The sequence below is a fragment of the Xiphophorus couchianus genome, chromosome 9, assembly GCF_001444195.1.
Source record: "Xiphophorus couchianus chromosome 9, X_couchianus-1.0, whole genome shotgun sequence".
In the NCBI taxonomy this organism is placed as follows: Eukaryota; Metazoa; Chordata; class Actinopteri; order Cyprinodontiformes; family Poeciliidae; genus Xiphophorus; species Xiphophorus couchianus.
This window is the reverse complement of record NC_040236.1, coordinates 14,063,630-14,081,996: the sequence shown is the minus strand read 5'-3', so window position 1 is coordinate 14,081,996 and position 18,367 is coordinate 14,063,630. Positions and strand designations below refer to the sequence as shown.

General features: G+C 39.0%; 4 protein-coding genes across 4 annotated transcripts; 2 read left to right on the top strand and 2 right to left on the bottom strand.

Moving 5' to 3' along the window:
• Nucleotides 1-909: 909 nt before the first annotated feature.
• On the bottom strand, nt 910-7,960 carry hdgfl2 (HDGF like 2). Its single transcript, XM_028028561.1, has 16 exons — nt 7,704-7,960; nt 7,208-7,284; nt 6,157-6,298; nt 5,612-5,803; nt 5,251-5,373; nt 5,086-5,154; nt 4,808-4,982; nt 4,611-4,695; nt 4,202-4,499; nt 3,980-4,110; nt 3,811-3,878; nt 3,327-3,397; nt 3,142-3,243; nt 2,303-2,459; nt 2,115-2,232; nt 910-1,977 (listed from the first exon to the last, which is right to left on the bottom strand). The coding sequence occupies exons 1-16, from the start codon at nt 7,773-7,775 to the stop codon at nt 1,878-1,880; spliced, it is 1,980 nt and encodes a 659-aa protein (XP_027884362.1). The 5' UTR covers nt 7,776-7,960; the 3' UTR covers nt 910-1,877.
• A 1,648-nt stretch (nt 7,961-9,608) lies between these two features.
• fh (fumarate hydratase) lies at nt 9,609-11,654 on the top strand. The gene has a single exon (XM_028027965.1). The coding sequence runs from the start codon at nt 9,819-9,821 to the stop codon at nt 11,316-11,318; it is 1,500 nt and encodes a 499-aa protein (XP_027883766.1). The 5' UTR covers nt 9,609-9,818; the 3' UTR covers nt 11,319-11,654.
• A 77-nt stretch (nt 11,655-11,731) lies between these two features.
• Nucleotides 11,732-14,816, bottom strand: fam32a (family with sequence similarity 32 member A). Its single transcript, XM_028027967.1, has 4 exons — nt 14,659-14,816; nt 13,295-13,442; nt 12,159-12,212; nt 11,732-11,942 (listed from the first exon to the last, which is right to left on the bottom strand). The coding sequence occupies exons 1-4, from the start codon at nt 14,730-14,732 to the stop codon at nt 11,874-11,876; spliced, it is 345 nt and encodes a 114-aa protein (XP_027883768.1). The 5' UTR covers nt 14,733-14,816; the 3' UTR covers nt 11,732-11,873.
• Nucleotides 14,817-14,901: 85 nt separating this feature from the next.
• On the top strand, nt 14,902-17,162 carry mrpl54 (mitochondrial ribosomal protein L54). Its single transcript, XM_028027966.1, has 3 exons — nt 14,902-15,128; nt 15,214-15,370; nt 16,481-17,162. The coding sequence occupies exons 1-3, from the start codon at nt 15,002-15,004 to the stop codon at nt 16,611-16,613; spliced, it is 417 nt and encodes a 138-aa protein (XP_027883767.1). The 5' UTR covers nt 14,902-15,001; the 3' UTR covers nt 16,614-17,162.
• The last annotated feature ends 1,205 nt before the right edge of the window (nt 17,163-18,367 follow it).

Genomic DNA, 18,367 nt, shown 5'->3' with positions numbered 1-18,367 from the left:
AAGAGGATATGTAATTTAATTTTAAATGGAAATTTCACATATTGGGAAAAACGATTTTGCAAATTTTCTGAAGCTGAAGAATGAGCCAATGAGTAAAACATTTTGTTTACAACTGTTTTTAACAATTGAAATTTTTTTCTTTAAAAAGTTAATACATATGCATTTGGAATTATTCTGCATTTCTTTCATTTTAGCTTGATGTTCTTGTTGAAAATTTAGAGAAAGGAACTATATATAAAGTTAAGAATTTGTATTCCAATATTTTCAAAGGAAATACTCATGAAATTAAAAAAGTTCAAGAAAGTGTCATATCTCAAAATTAATTTTGAGATATTTCAAAAATAATAGGCATATAAACATATATTTCATAGAGTGACTTTATTTGTATATTTTTTTACTAGAGAATACAAATGCATTTTAAATAACTAGGTATTTTTATTTTTGTCATAAATGTTTATGCTATATTAAAATGAACACCAAAGGTCCATCTATAGAAAGATAATTTTAGTGCTCTATTACTTATCTTTAGATTCAATTAGTGACTCTTTTCAATAGCACAACATATTTTAAAAGAAATAGAAAGAACACTGCCATAAAACTTAGATTTAAATAAAAATACTAGATTATTCATTAAAATAACATTTTCAAATAATGTAGGCCTAAAAATAAAACCTATTTTTAGACCACATATTTCATATCTTCTTATTAAAGCTATTCATGCAATAGAAAAACCATCAAAAGTATTACAATATATCCTAAAAGGCCATAGTTTCTGATTAACATATAGTAAAAGATTTCTTCTGAATTTTTCTACAGGTCTCAACAACTCCTCAGTTTGCACAATTATTTCCGTCATTTATCATAACCTCAATGTGATGTACGAGCAGAGAAGAAGCAAAGTGAACAAAACCATGCTGAGATTTTTATTCAAGTCTCAACTACGTTATAGAAATGCTTTACCAATTTACATAGCACTAAAAACACATGATGTATGCACATAAAAAAGTCAAAATAGGCTGCAGCTACATGAGATCTCAATAGCTTCAGAGGGCAGCGTTCAGGTTTTTTTCCCCCAATTCATCATGATCCATTGAAAGCAGACACTACAGAGGAGAGTGTATGGTGCTTAACTGCACAGCAATTATTTTTAGAGACAAAACTGTGATCCTATGAAAACAAAGGCAATTAAAAAGGAGGTGGACCTCAGTTAAAAAACAGATTTTTAGTGACTCTTTACATTTCAGACTGTATCAACTGGACTTAAGACCAGATATTTAAATAGTTAACACAGAAGACTCATAAACAGGACTGTACCACTCTGGCAATGCCACACACAGAAAAGAGGCCTTGGTGATGTTTGGCAGGTTTTATAAAAGGAAGTAAACAGATGTAAGGGTTTACACAAAAAGTCCTTAGAGAAAAAAAGAAAAAGGTTTTCTCTCCAAGTCGTCCCGGTCTCTGTTTAAAATAAGTTTGTTCCATTTCATTCTGGTTGCGAGAGCTAAAAAAAACAGAAAAAAAAGTGATGATTTCTTTTTAATATGTGGGAGCAGTTTGAACGTAGACGGCTGACGAGGCAGGAGCTGGAGTTTAAGTTGAACGTTGAACAAAATGAGAAGGAAATTCATTAACAATAAAAAGAAAGTTTTCATTTAACGGTGAGAAACAATGGACCAACAGACTGAGTGGATGGCTTTCTGACTTGATACCAGTGTACCACAAAAAAGTCCAAAGCATCATCTATTTTTGTAACAGGTGCTGCAGGAAATGCTGGGTGCGTGTGGCAATGCTGCTGAGCCGAGAGCGGCGTCCGATCGTCAAGCAGAGGCCACCGTCTTTTAGCACTTGGTCCGCTGCCAGTGGTTGCAGAGAGTCTTTTAGGTTTCTACAGCGGCCGGTTCTGGCTCTGCTGAGACCGAACCGTCTGCTTCCTCATATGTGGGTGTCTGTTGTGGAGCTGGGCTGTCTGAACTGGGCCTAGAGAGAAAATAACACTTCAGCAGCAGCAGCAGCAAGTGTACTGAAAATTAAGCCATGCATCTGTTTCCATTTTAAAACAATGTTCCAATATGGCATTAATGAATAAGAGCGATCTGATGCATGTTGACCCAAACCTGTTTGGACTTGAACTTTGGCCGTCATTGTTCTCCTCTTTCAGAGGCGATTTGGGCTTTTCGTCTTCCTCTGCATTCTCTTTTTTCTCCTCCGATTCCCCATTCACAGGTGTGGATTCTACAAAAGACATTCAGACTTAGAAACGGCTGCAGTGAGAGTAAAACTCAATCTGAAATGTATTTCATACCAGTGTTTTCTGACTGCTTTTCATCATTCTCCGTTTCTTTGTTCTCTATTTGAGGCTTAGCTGGCAGCTCTGGTTTTCCCACGAAGCGAAGTTTTAACTTGTTGTAGACGTCGCTGGCCTTCTCCATGACTGCAGTGCTGGCTTTATACCGCCGAATCTGATAAGTGATTTTTTATTTAAGATGTTGAGAGAAAAATGGATTACTATGAAAGAATCAGTCAAATTGCACAAGATGAAAATATACAGCATAAAAACAATGCATATCCAGCTGAAACTAGATATTTACATGCGTTCTGCATGTTACTGCCTCTGCAAACTGCATTTTGTGATGGCTTCTTCCTCTCTGTGTGGCCTTTTAGCCCATGTCATTACAGGGCTGGTTTTAAGGTGTTTAATGTGTGCTATTGTTCTGGGGTGAAAACACACATTTCAGACCAAAATGTGTTCATCTCTGGGACACAGGACCCATTTCCTTTGCAAAGAAAACACTGGCTAGACATTCCCATGATATTTATACTTGTTTATAAGTTCAATGTGAAATCTTCAGACTTCTGGAATTATCTGTCCAATATGTCCAAAATTTCTTATAATTTTGCCACACAAGGAAGCAGTACGTTTGAGGTTTGGTTTCAAAAATGCCTTCACTGGGGTCTCTTTGTTTAACTGAAATATTCTGAGTTAAAAAAAAAAATTATATAAAAAAAATATTTAGACAAAAAGGCTATTTACGTTTTTGTGTGTGTATGTAAATATCTGGTTTCAACTGGAGGCCATTGTGGAGTTTTTTATGTATGAATGCAGAATGAATTATCCCACAGAAAATGTACAGCAAGCAGCACCTTTTTTAGTGTGGCAATAACTTCAGCATTTTTATGGAGAATCTGGCTGGTGACAGGTACAGCTTCAAGCTCTTCGAGTGCTTTTAGACAACGCTCAATGTCCTAGAATGCAACAAAAACATCCATCCATTAATGTTTCATGGCAACACAAAGATATAAAGGAAGCTACATTTTGTGCCACTTACTGGGTTGTCCACTTTAAGTGCAAATTTAATGTCTGTGTGGAGTTTCTGTAGCATTTCCTCTGGTGATGGCTCTAGATATTGATAAAGAAAAAAATAGTGTATACTTGTGAAAAGAATGAAAAAGCAGCCATGACAAATTAATATGTTTGATCTGAACCATCCCAGTGTAGCTCTGTGTTTAGGATTCCTCTTGACCTGTCTGCTGTGTCCCTTGGTCTTCATGATGCTGTTTCTCTCTTAACAGGACTCTTTAATAAATAGGTAACTTTTAAAGATAATTACATCATGCACTAGATTTGATTGAGCAGCGTGACAATAAAGGGAAGGAGACGTTTACAGATATAACATCACTAAATGAAAAGAGCTCCAGTGGGCATGAATATTTTAAAAGGGATTTTAATAAGAAGAATTTGCAGTTTTCTTAGCCTAATAACAGTGAGTGATAACCAGATGCAGAGCAGATTAAACTATGACTGCTTCTGACCTTTTTTCTTTTCCACTTTCTTCTCGGGTGGCCCCTCTGATCGGCGTTTGGGCTTTTCAGGCTTAGACCTAAGTCAGACACAATGGCGTGATCAGTGTCCTTTAATATTTAATCAAGTTCTTCTAAAGACATTTGCATTCTGTGGTCTATTCCCTTTCTGTCCGCTCACCTCGCTCTGGACTTGTCCTCCGCCCGTCTGGCTTTCTTCTCTTTCAGCTCCTTCTCCTTTCTTTCTTTTCTTTCCTTCTCCTTCTTTATTCTTGCCTTCTGTTTGTCTACTTTCTTTGATGTTCTTTTCACCTTTTTGACAGAAAAAAGAAAGAAAATGTTTTATCTAAACTATTATGCAATAAAAGAAAATAATTCATGGTAATTCACAAAGGAAGCTTACCTCTGCTGGAGGTGGAGAATCAGAGTCAGAGGGTGCGGGGATCGGGGGCGGAGGCGGTTTCTTGGACTTCTTCAGTGGATGATCGTCTATACCTTCATCCGAGCTGCTACTGCTGTCACTTTCACTCTCTTTTTTGGCCTTTTCTTTGTCTTTTTTCTTTTTCTCCTCCTCCTCCTTCTCTCTCTCACGTAGCCGGCGGAGCTCCTCAGCCTCCTCCTTTTTCCGCCGCTCCTCAAGCTCTCGTCTGCGCTCCTCATCTCGTTTCTTCCATTCACTGATGCGGTCCGGTTCACTGTCACTGTACGCAGTGGGGGGGAAACTATTCAGCTGCTTAATTTGATTTTCATATTAAAAATAATCAGCAATTTAACCTAATAATTTGTCAAAAAAATAAAAAGAGCAGCCTGACCTGTCGCTGTCGGAGGATGATGACGGTGCTCGTTTAGCTGGGGCAGGTTTGGGTTTTCTTACTCGAGGCTTTGGAGAGGCCTTCTCTGTGAATCCAGGAAAACAAGCACTCAGTATAAATAAATCAAATTCACAAATAAGAAAAGCTTAGAATCTTTTTCCTAAGTATTTTGTATGAAATGGATTCAGAATTCGTACCTTTCTTGCGAGGCTGCGGGCCCTTGCGGGGAGGCGGATCAGACTCTGACTCTGAGCCAGACTGGGACTCGGAGCCGGACAGAGCCGGCCGTGGCTTCTCGTCCTCAGAGTCGCTGTCTGCGACTTTCTTCTCTGACCCTGATTCCGACTCTGAATCCGAGTCAGAAGAACCTTTCTGTAGAACCCGAGAGAATACGGTGGAGAGTAAGTAGAATGTTTCTTGATAATAAACACAAAAAAAACTAAAAATCACGAGTAAAACAGGGTTTATGCTTCACCTTCTTCTTCCCTCTGCCACCGGCTTTCTTTCCTCCTCGTCCACCGGATTTCTTCTCTGGAGTAAAATCCTAGAGAATGAAAAATAAAGGCCAAATTCATGTTGTAAAGTACTCTGTCTCCACAGTTAGCATTCATAGCACGATGTATACGAGTGACCAAATTACCTTGTCGCTGTTTTTGCCAGAGTCAGACTCTGAAGCCGTCGGTTCTGATTCAGACGGAGACCTGCTCTCCTCTTCGTCTCTGTCGCTGGAGGAGCCTCGCGCTTTTTTTGGAGGAGGAGGCCGCTTAAAATAAATATTAAGAAAGAGTTGTTTTTTAATTAATTAGATTTTTTTAATGGCTTCCTCGTGTGTATATTCTTCTTTAAGCAAATAACGGTGGGGGAAAAAAAAATCTTATTTCAAATTAGTGCATTTATGGGGCCCCAAGCCCCTTTTTATAAAATCATATCCACTTTCTCTTCAGCTCAAAAACGTTATTAGAAAAGTATTTCCATTATAAATTTTCAAACACTTTGTTTACCTTGGGAGCCTGTGGCTTTCGCTTAATCCCACCTCCCCTCCCTCTGTCGTCACTCCCAGAATCTGACTCGTCCTCGCTGCCGGAGTCGGCTTTTTGAGGAACTGGAGCGTCTTCGTCGTCATCCTCTTCGCCACTTCCCCCTCCTTCTCCTCCTGCTGCTTCATTGCCCTCACTATCAGATGAGCTAGCCTGCTGCAGAAATACACCAGTAAAGACATTAACTAACATGTATGTCCTAAAACAACCCAACATAACTTCAGAGAATATTTAAAACTAACAAAAACTGTTTTTTCTTATGGAAAGTCAGCATTAGGCTTGGCATTTTTATCAGTTACGGGAGGTACTAAAGTTTTAAAAGTTAGGATTTTAAACCATTAAAATTTTCCATTATTCAGGTACTATGGCTTAAAGTGTGGCAGACAACCTAATAATAATTCTAATGATCAATATATTGTTTTCGCAGTAGTAAAAACAACCGGTTCCTTATATGAGAGTCCACTCTCACTTCTGGAAGCTTCAAGATTTTAAAGTTCCAGCTGACTTACTGCAGGTGGAGCACTGTAGGAGGCATGTGGATTGTTCTGGATCTCCCATAAACCTTCATTGAATCCCTTCCTTTTGTTGGGCTTGCCGTAGCGCTCTCGGTACTTTTCATATGGGAAAAGGTCTTTAGCTGCAAGGAATGCTCTGTGCCACAGACACACACAAAAAAAATCAGTTTAAAATTAAATGGCTGAAAAATATGCTAGCAGTTCAGGTGACAGAATAGTTCAACTTGCATACAGAAAGGTTTATACAGCTGAGACTTTAAAGTGAGATATTCTGTCCCCTGCTGGTGACTTCATGCATTGCCTGTGTCATCTTGTCAAATAATGTGTCAAAAAAATCTCTTGTTCCACCATTAAAACTCCACTTAAGCAGCTAATACAATACATCACAAGTCACGATTTAATCAAATCTAATTTATACCTTACAGGCTTAGACTTAAAAGAATTAAACACAGTTGTAATAAATTTATCTAAAAGGCATAAATGCTAATGCTACTTGAACCATCTTATAAATGCACCATATTTAGCTATGCAAATTTTAATTTTAGAGATCCACTAATCAATATAGCAGAAATTGGATTTGACCAATCTGCGTTACACTCAGATACTAAAATATATATTTTTTACGATAACATTCATTAGAAATATCAAAACTAATCATTCCCTCCATTTTTGATGTACAAACTCACCAACTATGATTGTGTTTTTGATAGGCTTTTTAAAAATGGGATACGGAAGTTTCAATGAATAAGTAGCTGTAATCTAGTAATTTCTTAATTTTATTTTTGATTCAAAATTACCCTTATCAAAGAACATCTAAAACATGTTTTCTCTATTTATGCTAGTTCTTTGGGGGGAAATCTGACTAAGTCCAAAGTAAATAAATAAAAAAACAGAACACCATAAATGGCCAGAAAAAGTTTCATCAGTGCATCAGAGCTGATTTTTCATGAATTAAATGAAAGACTTAGAAGAAAACTTTAAAAATAATTACAATTTTAGTCAATATTATATCAAAAGGTATAATAATACTGAACAATGCACTTACGTTTCATGAGTCCCAAAGAAGAAAATAGGGATTTTATTAGGTGGTGGTTTCACAGCTCCATCAGCCACATCTTCAATCTGTAACCAAGCACAATATCTAAGCAACAACTCAAACATTACTCTGTCATCATGTCCGAATCCCCATCAATAAAAAGTGCTGTTGGAGAAGAGCTCAGATATACGCGCTTGGACACCATAGAGAGGGATTTATGATCCAGGAAACAAGCCACAGTTATCTCAAACGTCATTTCCAAATTAACAACGTTAGCTCCGCTTGTAAATTTTTCCCTAGCAGATTAGGCCAGCATCACATGCAAATTTCACCGTCCTAAATCTTGACTATAGGCTTTTATAAAAAAGCAATTGCTAGCTCTCACAAGTTAAGTGACGTATGTGTTTATTTATGTATTTCAGATATTGAAGAGATACAGAAGAGAGGCTTCCACAGCGTCCCATGCAGAACAGCCCACCCCCTCCTCCTCCGGCTGCTTACTTACCCTAGCTGGCCAGTGGGGGTATCCCTTCATTTTAGCGAAGACCAGGTCTCCGGCCTGGAAGTTGTGTGGCATTGTCCCACCTCTCCGTGCAGCCTGGGTTTTAAAAGCGTTCGGCTGTCAATTTGCTGTTTGTGTCTCTCTTGGTCTAATGTTTTCAGGTTGACATGAAACCTGGAAACGATGGAGTCAACTAACGAGCTAGCTGCATTCTAACCGAGCTCGGCGTTAACGCGAGAAGAGACTCCGAGAACAGCAGAGAAGGAGTGTAGCAAATACTTCCGCTTAGGGAACATAAATTGCCTTCAAAATAAAAGACTTTTGATAAATTCGTGTAAAGCAGATTTGACTTTGGTTTAATTTAATCGAAACACAAATAGAGAATTCTTCTTACAACATTTCAGTTTTAAAACTCATTATTAGACTGTCAAAAGCAGTCAAAAGCGCTTTACATTGTTTTTATCACCATTTATTATGAATGCCATATACACACATTTTTGTATTTATAATACCAATTGGTGGGCTGCACAGTGGCGCAGTTGGTAGCACTGTTGCCTTGCAGCAAGAAGGTCCTGGGTTCGGTTCCCGGCCGGGGTCTTTCTGCATGGAGTTTGCATGTTCTCCCTGTGCATGCGTGGGTTCTCTCCGGGTACTCCGGCTTCCTCCCACAGTCCAAAAACATGACTGTAAGGTCAATTGGTTTCTCTAAATTCTCCCTAGGTGTGAGTGTGTGTGTGCATGGTTGTTTGTCCTGTATGTCTCTGTGTTGCCCTGCGACAGACTGGCGACCTGTCCGGGGTGTACCCCGCCTCTCGCCCGGAACGTAGCTGGAGATAGGCACCAGCAACCCTCCCGACCCCATTAGGGACAAGGGTGAACAGAAAATGGATGGATGGATGGATGGATAATACCAATTGATTACTTTACACACGTTCCCGGAACATTAGATTTTTTTTTCACTTTGAAAACACATGGAATAGGAATGTTTTTTAAACGTAAACTTGCTAAGTCAGTACATAAATTTGTTAATTAGCAACTGCTATAGTCTAGTAGTTTAATAACATGTATGTAATGTACAAAAACTGTCTCAATAAATAAATAAATAAGTCACACTAGTTGCCCTAAAGAATTAAAAAGATCTGCTCTTGTAAAACCTGGCGGTCCTGTCTAAAGGTCATGACTTTTGGAGTTTTTCAAGGGTATTGAACACACTGTAAAATCAAAGATAAAATTGGTGAGTATACTCTTTAAAAACAAACAAAACCCAGAAAGACATGTAAAGGTGATCGAATGTTTTGTCATTTCTTAGCTTGAGTGTGTGATTGATATTCTGTCACAAGAAAAAATATTTAAAGGAAACGCATGGCTCCTAAGTTTAAACTATTGTCACAAAGAAACTTGGCATAATTGTACTTCACTTCATTATCGCTAGTTGCTGATTAATTTCTGCCAGAGCGAAAAAAAGTAAAACTGTAAAATGTGTATCATAATTTTAGCCGATTATGATATACATTTTGCTCACTTCTGAGCTACAATAGCCCTTAAAAACTAGGCTAAAATAATAAAGGACCATCTGTTTTTAAATACACATGTACAAACAAATGGATGTTTTACAGTTTTTTTTTTATTTAAATAATTTATTTCTACGACAGAAATAGAAGTAAATGTATCCATCCTCTATACAAAAGTTTTGCGTTTGTTTGTTTGTTTGTTTTACTTAAAAATAGAAATAAAGTTCTGGTACTTCTAAAGCCAGAGATGTTTATGAAAAGTCTTTTAAAAAATTAACTAAATTAAAATAAACAATTAAAATAAACTCTAAAATTTTATTTAGAAGGACAGAAGGCAGCAAATGTTTTTTTGTTTGTAAAAGCTGCGGACTTTTACACTCAGTAAACACTTCGGATTTATTTTCCAGTCGAATAGTCCCTTTACTACAGGAAGTACAGATGTAAAATATTTTGAAGAGCTTCACATCCGAATGAAGCAGTCGGAAATCCCGCCTCTCCTGCGCCACGATTGGTTGACTCCCCTTCTTGGCTTCTTGTCGCCCAATGACAGGTTACAATGTGGAAAGCTCAGTTGACCTCCCCCCAAATTCACCTCTAATGAGAAGCCATGTTTCGCTTGTTAAGAAGCGCCCAGCAGTTTAACTGCAACCTCCTGACTCTTCAGAGACTCCACGCCAACTCAAAACTCTCCATTTGTACCTCCAAGATGGCCGGCTCGGAGTTCCGGATTGAGCGGGACACGTTTGGCGAGCTCAAGGTCCCCGCTGACAAGTACTACGGCGCTCAGACAGTCAGATCCACCCTGAACTTCAAGATTGGGGGACCCAGTGAGAGAATGCCAATCCAAGTGATCAAGGCCTTCGGGATCCTGAAAAGAGCAGCTGCTGAGGTAAACAAAGACTACGGCCTGGACCCTAAGCTGGCAGATGCCATTGTAAAAGCTGCAGATGAGGTTTCAGCAGGTAAACTGGATGATCATTTCCCTCTGGTGGTGTGGCAGACCGGATCAGGGACTCAGACTAACATGAACGTAAATGAGGTGATCAGCAACAGGGCTATTGAGATACTAGGAGGAAAACTGGGCTCTAAGGATCCAGTTCACCCAAATGATCACGTCAATAAGAGTCAGAGCTCTAATGACACCTTCCCCACTGCCATGCACATAGCTGTGGCTACAGAGGTCCACCATGTCCTACTGCCCGGCCTGCAGACCCTGCACGATGCCCTAGCTGCCAAGGCTGAAGAGTTCAAAGATATTATCAAGATCGGACGCACCCACACCCAGGACGCCGTCCCGCTGTCGCTCGGACAGGAGTTCAGCGCGTACGTCCAGCAGGTGAAGTACAGCATCGAGAGGGTGAAGGCCGCCATGCCCAGGGTGTACGAGCTGGCAGCAGGGGGTACGGCGGTCGGGACAGGACTCAACACCCGCATCGGCTTTGCAGAGAAGGTCGCGGCTACAGTCGCCTCCCTCACCGGCCTCCCATTCATCACCGCCCCCAACAAGTTTGAAGCCCTGGCGGCTCACGACGCGCTGGTGGAGCTCAGCGGAGCTCTGAACACGGTGGCCGTCAGCATGATGAAGGTCGCTAACGACATCCGATTCCTGGGGTCAGGACCCCGCTCCGGCCTGGGGGAGCTCATCTTACCGGAGAACGAGCCCGGGAGCAGCATCATGCCGGGCAAAGTGAACCCCACCCAGTGTGAGGCCATGACCATGGTGGCCGCCCAGGTGATGGGGAACCACGTGGCCGTGACAGTGGGGGGAAGCAACGGACACTTTGAGCTCAACGTCTTCAAGCCCATGATGGTGAAGAACGTCCTGAACTCGGCTCGACTGCTCGGCGACGCCTCTGTCTCCTTCACCAACAACTGCGTGGTGGGCATCCAGGCCAACACGGAGAGGATCAACAAGCTCATGAACGAGTCCCTCATGCTGGTCACCGCCCTCAACCCGCACATCGGCTACGACAAAGCCGCGACCATCGCCAAGACGGCTCACAAGAAGGGCTCCACGCTGAAGGCCGTGGCCGTGGAGCTGGGCTACCTGACCGAGGAGCAGTTTGATCAGTGGGTAAAGCCCAGTGAAATGCTTGGGCCAAAGTGAACTGTGAAAACACTACCACAGCCTTGGAAATTGTTGAACTCGATGAAAATAACTTTCTAAATCCTTACATCTCTTAATAAAAACAGCAAGATTTCTGTTGTTTTCCGTTTTGCATACTTTGAGACTTAACCTCTTATGTATTATTGATTTAAAGACCTCAGCATCCAAAATGTGGTGTCAGTAAATCCGTTAATGTACAAAGTTGTATTCTGTACGTTTTGACTCACAATGTTTTTCTTTTAAATATGAATTCAGTAAAGTTTTTCATGTTTAAAGAATATGCAGATGTGCCATATTAGCAGGGTCCCATTGAAAGATTAAAAAAATATATATTTATCCTGATTACATTTGTTTTCTTTAAAACATTATACCAGTGAAGTATTAGGAGGTTAAAAACAAAAGAGCACATTAAAAAGGATATTAAATACTTTATTGTGCACAGTAACAACCAAGGAATGAATGCCAGTTTAAGCCTAACAATGGCATTTTAGAAACACACAAAAAAAATTGTTTTTAAAGTACAAGAATTGAGGGAAAAAAAACGCAGCTTGTTTTTTACTTGGTCCAGCTGACTTTTGGAATATCGTAATGCTCCGTAAGAGCGTCCAGGTGGCGATTGAAATCCTGCGCAGAAATAAAGCAGCAGCCTTAAAGATATACACTTAACATTTACACTTAATTTAAATCAAGACAATTTTATATCTCTATATGACAAAGCAACAAAAAAAAATACTGGCAATAAAATCTACACGTGATGATGAATAGTTCTCTAAATAAAAATAACCTGACTGAGGTCCATTTTAGATGCCTGGGAAGCAGGATGGAACTGAGACGACTCACCTCAACTCTGTGCTTGTGTGTCTTTGATGCCTTCTTCAAAATTCGCTCCATTTGCTGCAAGAAAAGAGAGATGGCAAAATTAGCTTTAAAACAAAAGACCAATTTATTCCCAATGCGATACCTCCTACACACTCATCAAGCTTATTACGACGCAACCTAAAAAAATAGATTGCCAAAATATTTTGTTAATAATGTTTACGCAGTTTTTTTTATCTCATCACTATGAGACAATTTTAAACACACAGTTGTGTGTGTGTGTGTGTGTTGGTAAACTAATGCATCAGTATTTGTTTCAGAACTTATACTTGTGCATGTGCAGGTACTTTAAGTTAAATAAAACTGATCAGCTGTTGCATGATTTCTACCCTTAGACCTGTAGAATATGTCAATAGTTTGCAAAACGACAAAGTTCCTAACGATTGCGCCAGTCAAAGTGCTTGTTTGGTTTTGGGAGGGCAAAAGGGTTTGTTTGACTAATGTTGACAATATCCAATAGCATACTGCTATACTTTGCAGTAAATAATTATTTTCTTCTTAGCTTTGCTTTCTTGTCAGATTTCAGGTGACACAAATGTTGATATCAAACAAAAATAACCTGAATTTTTTTTTTTATGTGCAGTTTATACTTTATTATTTAGCTCAGATGCATTTGGGTTATGTGCATGGGAAAGATTCAAAACAATCGAGCTAGTCCCCCTTTAACTTGCAAAAAAAACCAAAAAAAAAACAGTTTTGTTTGGCGTAGTCTATCTCACTACTTCAATATAATTAAAATGCAGTGGCATGACGTTATAAAGGCAGTTCATGCTTGACAAATCTCCAATACGGCTTAGGTGAAACATTTCTGCAAAGAAAAGTGGACAAAAATTCCTCAACAGTAAGACTCACTGCTGGTAAACTCAAACACCTGTTAAAAAGTGGTTGCTATGAGGTTCAGGAGCTATCACTTTTTCTACAAAGGCACTGTAACATTCACCTATTTAATTATGTGTTACACAAATATTAGGGCTAGCAATTTTCTAGACAATGGAGACCAAAAAGGCTTTCTACCAAACCCAATTTTTGCTGTGTGTTTTTATTGTTTATGTCCCAAAACCAGTGACAGCAGCCCAGAGATACTCAGGATTTTCACTTACCCTCTTTTCTTGCATCTTGTCAAAAGCGATTTGTGCTGGCGTCCTTTTGTTGATGTACGCCTTCTTTGTTTTCACCTCCTCGTCATCATCTTGGCTCGTCACAACCTGCTCCAGGCGATGCTTACTCTCTTTACTCTTCTTCTTCTTCCTTCCAAAATAAACATAAAATAAAAATTAGAAAACTCTTAAGTTATCTGAACCACATAACAGATAACTTACGGTATGTGTTTTGTTTTGTTTTTTGACAAAAACAACTTTGCCAAAAAACAACAAAAAGGTGTTTTGTTGCTTTTTTGTTGTCTCTTAACTTATTACAACAAAAAATATAAAAACGTTGTTGAGGAAACTAAAACACATGTGTTGTTGATGCAAAAAAGTACATAAGTTTCATGCAGTATGCTACTTCAGCCAAAATTCACTCCATATTTAGCACAGACCCTATAGGCTGGGGTCAAATTTATTTATTTAATTGATTTAGATTCTGTAAGATGGTTTCCCTTTTTAAAAAATGCTTTCATGTAATTTATTGTTACATTTTAAGAGATGCATATTGAAAATATTTTATTGTTTATGGCTTCTAGTAAACAAAAATGTAAAACACAACACTGTCTGGGCAAACATCTGCTTTTTAAAGTAGATAATAAAAGCAATAGTACTAGGCTTGATTTATGGGAGTTACTGAGCAGGTGACTAGTTTCATTTTTAAATTGTGTAAGGTAAATAATAAAATCAAATGTTTCACATATTACATGCTGGTTTTAAATTATTCTGATAATTGTGTAGAATGTCCTAGTCCAAGTTTGAAGAGTTTACATATTGTAGTTTTTAAACAATAGCTGATCAAGGTAGTGAGAAATTAGGTGGAAATGCCGAATCGGAAGCTTCGCATAATTGTAAAAGAATGTTCGAGGCCTAGCTTCTTCTAAAGCATTCAAATGTCATTTAGAGGTTTTAGCAAAAAGAGGAAGAGTTTCACTAATCAAACTTGTGTTCATTTTAAGGAAAACTCAAGTGTATTGTTTATATTTCGAAACTTGTCTTATGCCGTATGGTCGAAACTACGACTTCTGTTACATGAGTGACTGCTAGTGCTAATGCTACAAATCCAAAAATTTAAGCTTTCCATAAAAGCAATTCATAATATTGTCATAGAGAGACATATTAACACGTATATGTTCTTGGTTTAAATGCCGTTTTTATGCCTACAAATAATAATAATAATAACAAACGTTAACAAAAATACTATGTGGTACTAGCTTACTAGCTGGCTGGCTAAAGAGGCTAACGTGTTAACACCAGCTGTTTTTGAGACGGCGACCAGCTGCTGAGTTGTGAAAATGCTTCATTAGCTCTACAACACCTACTTCTTTCCTGCTGAAAGATCTCCTACTCCCTTTAATTTTAGGGAGCTCTTCTGGGTCTGATCGTACTCGGACATGTTCGAGAACTTTTCCTTCTTCTTCTCCTCCTTTGTTATGATGCCAGTCAGCTGAGCGCATCACTGCTGCCACCTGGTGACTTAAAATAGGAACAGTTATGCTCATGAATCCGAGTAGTTTTGCCTGTAGTGTTTCATCCCATCCAGTGGGGTGCAGTATATTGTCCCTACAGAGCCAAGGAAAGAACGCAGAAAACGGAAGTTGAATACGGTTATGAATGTCAAATAGTAGCATGGTGTGCTGTGTCTTTAGGTAACCCTGAATAAAAATGTTCGCCTACTGTTTATTTCGGATAGCACCGTCCACTCAGTGCATAAAAAGCAATGCTGGAGCGTTTCTGAGCAGAATAAGCACGGTAAACAGGATACAGACGTGTGGATATGCTAAGAAAGTTGGTGAGTAAATGCAGCATCTCTTCTATATGCTAGTTATTAGTCAAATATCATCAGATCTAATCGGGTCTTGTTCACCATCTTTCAGTTTCCAAAGGAAAAGGTAAAGGCATGGCGAAAGAAGAACTGAAAGGTCCAGAGGTGTGTAAAGACCCAGTCAGACTTACATCATATGCAGTCGGAGTTAACATCTACAAACAAGGGGAGGACCCTAAAATAAAGCCTCCAGAGGAATATCCCGAGTGGTGAGTACACATGTCACTGTCTTCTGCACAGTTTAGATATGATTTTGATCAGTGCAGTACTTTAAAAAAAAAGTTTTGCATTTTGCAATATTGGTCTTTCTCCTCGTAAAACTCTTTAAGCCATAAAATAAATATATATTTTTGTGGTGTCCGGGTTTCAAATCCCCATACAAGATTTTAAATTCAAATTTGAGAATTTCCTTGGAGTTTTTTTTTTCTTTTTTTGTCAGGTTTTGACTTTGTCTTTTTTCTAGTGATTTCCTTTGTGAGTCCGCTCAATGACTTGTCTGATCAACCTCACCCTCGTGAAAAGAACCACGCATAACACATTTTAAAAGCATGTCACAAGATGTTTGATAACTGTGGATTTAAAAAAAAATTAAACAGAAGATGAAGAAACCCCTGGCCACTTTAATGGTGGATTTCTTAATTACCCTCGATGGCTCTCCACCTCTGAATCGTGACTATTCTGAGGGCAGTAAAGCAATCTGCGTCTGTGTCCTGTTATCGGAGAGAGCTATACAGAATACTGACAAACATTGTTAAACAATGTAAGATGGCATGTGAGGTGTTTTTTAGCCTTTCAGTCCCGTGAAAAGTTTATCGTGCCATTTTACTATCTTTTAAAACTTTTCCAGCTAACATCTCTGCAGATCCCACACATCCTTAACACAAAGTGTTGTCACCTTCAAGTCAGCGCTACACCCGCTGTGTGAAAAAGATCAGCCACCGCTGAGACAGTTTCTTCCCCCAGGCTGTCTCTGAGGAACATAGTGATTGCCTTACAGTCTACATAAAATCTGCTTATTTGCAATACCACAACCTGCTTTTCTTCATAGAAATGCCTGTACAAACACATACACACACATAATGTCCTTTTATTTCCTCTAAAGTTCATATATTAATGCCTAACATATGTACACTGAGCATGTAAAACAGAAGTCAAATTCATCTTGCTTGCACACAGTCTTGGCCAATAAAGCTGATTCTGATTCTACTCATGTCAAAATCTGTGCCGTCTGAGCCTGTATTGTTTACAGCAGATAGACATTCCTGGACATCGTTTGGTCATGTGTTAACTTCTTCCTCTTTCTCTTATCACTTGTTCAGGTTGTTCCAGTTGAACTTGGGAAAAGCCAAAAAGCTTCACGAGTTGGAACCTGACACCTGGCAGTACTGGAAGCGTCTGAGGAAGGAGAACATGTGGCACAACAACAAACTGCACAAGGGGAAGAAGATGTAGAACATGGACTCTACTAATCTGCAGCTTGTCTGTGTTTTAGGGACCTGCTTGACACTCTGGAGTGAATAAAAGTGATATGACTCATGTTCACAACTCATGTCTGTAATGATAAGGACTATTTGTCACATGCCATTTACTCACCAAGTTAGCTGAAATCATGCTACATGGAAATTGTAGTGAAAAACTGAACAAATTAGTTAATTTTTTTTCAGGTTGCTGCTGTTGAGGAAAGGCTCTACCCAAAGTGACAATGGAGTCCAGTTCAATTAAAGACATTCAGTACAAAATAGTGAAAGGTTCTGTTGGATAACAAAACTTCAGATTTACTGCTATAATAAAATATGAGACATAAAAACATATGTTTTCATTTCTGTACTTGTGTTTTGATGTTCTTTTATAAATCATATTGACGGCACCATTCTGCCTGCGTCTCACTAATTTGCACAGAACTTTGCAAATATCCCAGATAGTTGTAAATTAGATAAATGTTGGTGTATGGTATCTGTTAGTCCTCATAGCAATACGAAAATAAATTCCAGTTCAAATACATACACACCCCTGGAATTATTTACCATTTTGCTTGTTGACTCTTAGAAACATCAGTGCATTTTGGGGACTAATCGATCAACACAACGTGGTGCATGTCTGTAAAGAAAAAGAATAAACACAGATGCCTTAACTTTTTTACGAAATCTAAAATGTCTGCTGTATCTTTGTATTGACACACTCCAGCTCTCTGCCACCATCTTTACTCTAATGCCTCTAAATCAAGTGCGGCCATTTAACTTCAGAGATGTCATATTTTAGTAAATAGAAACCACTTGTGTAGTACTTTATACATGCATCTGCTTGTTAAGGCCTCAAAAGGTTGGTTGGAGAACATTGTTGTACAAACATAAGGAATAGTGTGTAACACTGCAGACGGGTCAAGGATAAACTTGCAGAGTTAAATTACAAAACAAAATCCCCAGCACTGTTCAGTTCATCATTTAGAAAAGAAACAGTGGAACAATTGCAAACCCAGAAAGACCTGACCGTCCCTCTTCAATGACGATGGCTCGGTAAGCATTAATTAGGGAAGCAGTCAAGAGGTTTGGCAACTCTGGAGGAGCTGCAGAGATGCACTCTACAAATCTGGCTTCATAAAAAAAAAAGTGGCAAGAGAAACTCGTCGTCGTGGAAAAACCTCTGTCCTGTTTGTGTTTTACCACATTTCATGTAGGGAACGTGGCAAGTGTGAAAGAAGGATCTGGTCAGATGAGACCAAAATTAAACTTTCTGCGCTTTGTGCAAAAATGCTGTAGAGCAACACTGAGCATCATTCAGATGAAACATGATGGTGGCAGCATCATGCTGTGGGAGTCTTTTTTTTTTTTTACTCAGCAGGGGCAGCAGGGGCAGTGAAATTGGTCACAGCTGAATACGAGTCCATCCTGGAAGAAAACTTCTTTTTACGGTTGCGAAAGAATTGTTCATCTTCCAATATGAAACTAACTACGCATTCAGCCACGGCTATAGAGGAATGGTTTCAATAAAAGCAGTTCAGTGCGTTAGAATTACTCAATAAAAGAAAAACAATGGCAAAAATGCAGTCTCTTGGTGTGAACAAAATAATGAGCAATTATAACCGCAGATAGCTCAACAGTATTGACTCAGGAATTAAATGCACGCCGCACTTTTCATACTGTTTATGAAAAGCGCAGCAATACGTAAAGAGGGTGCGCATAATTACACAAAGCCCTGTATAAATATGG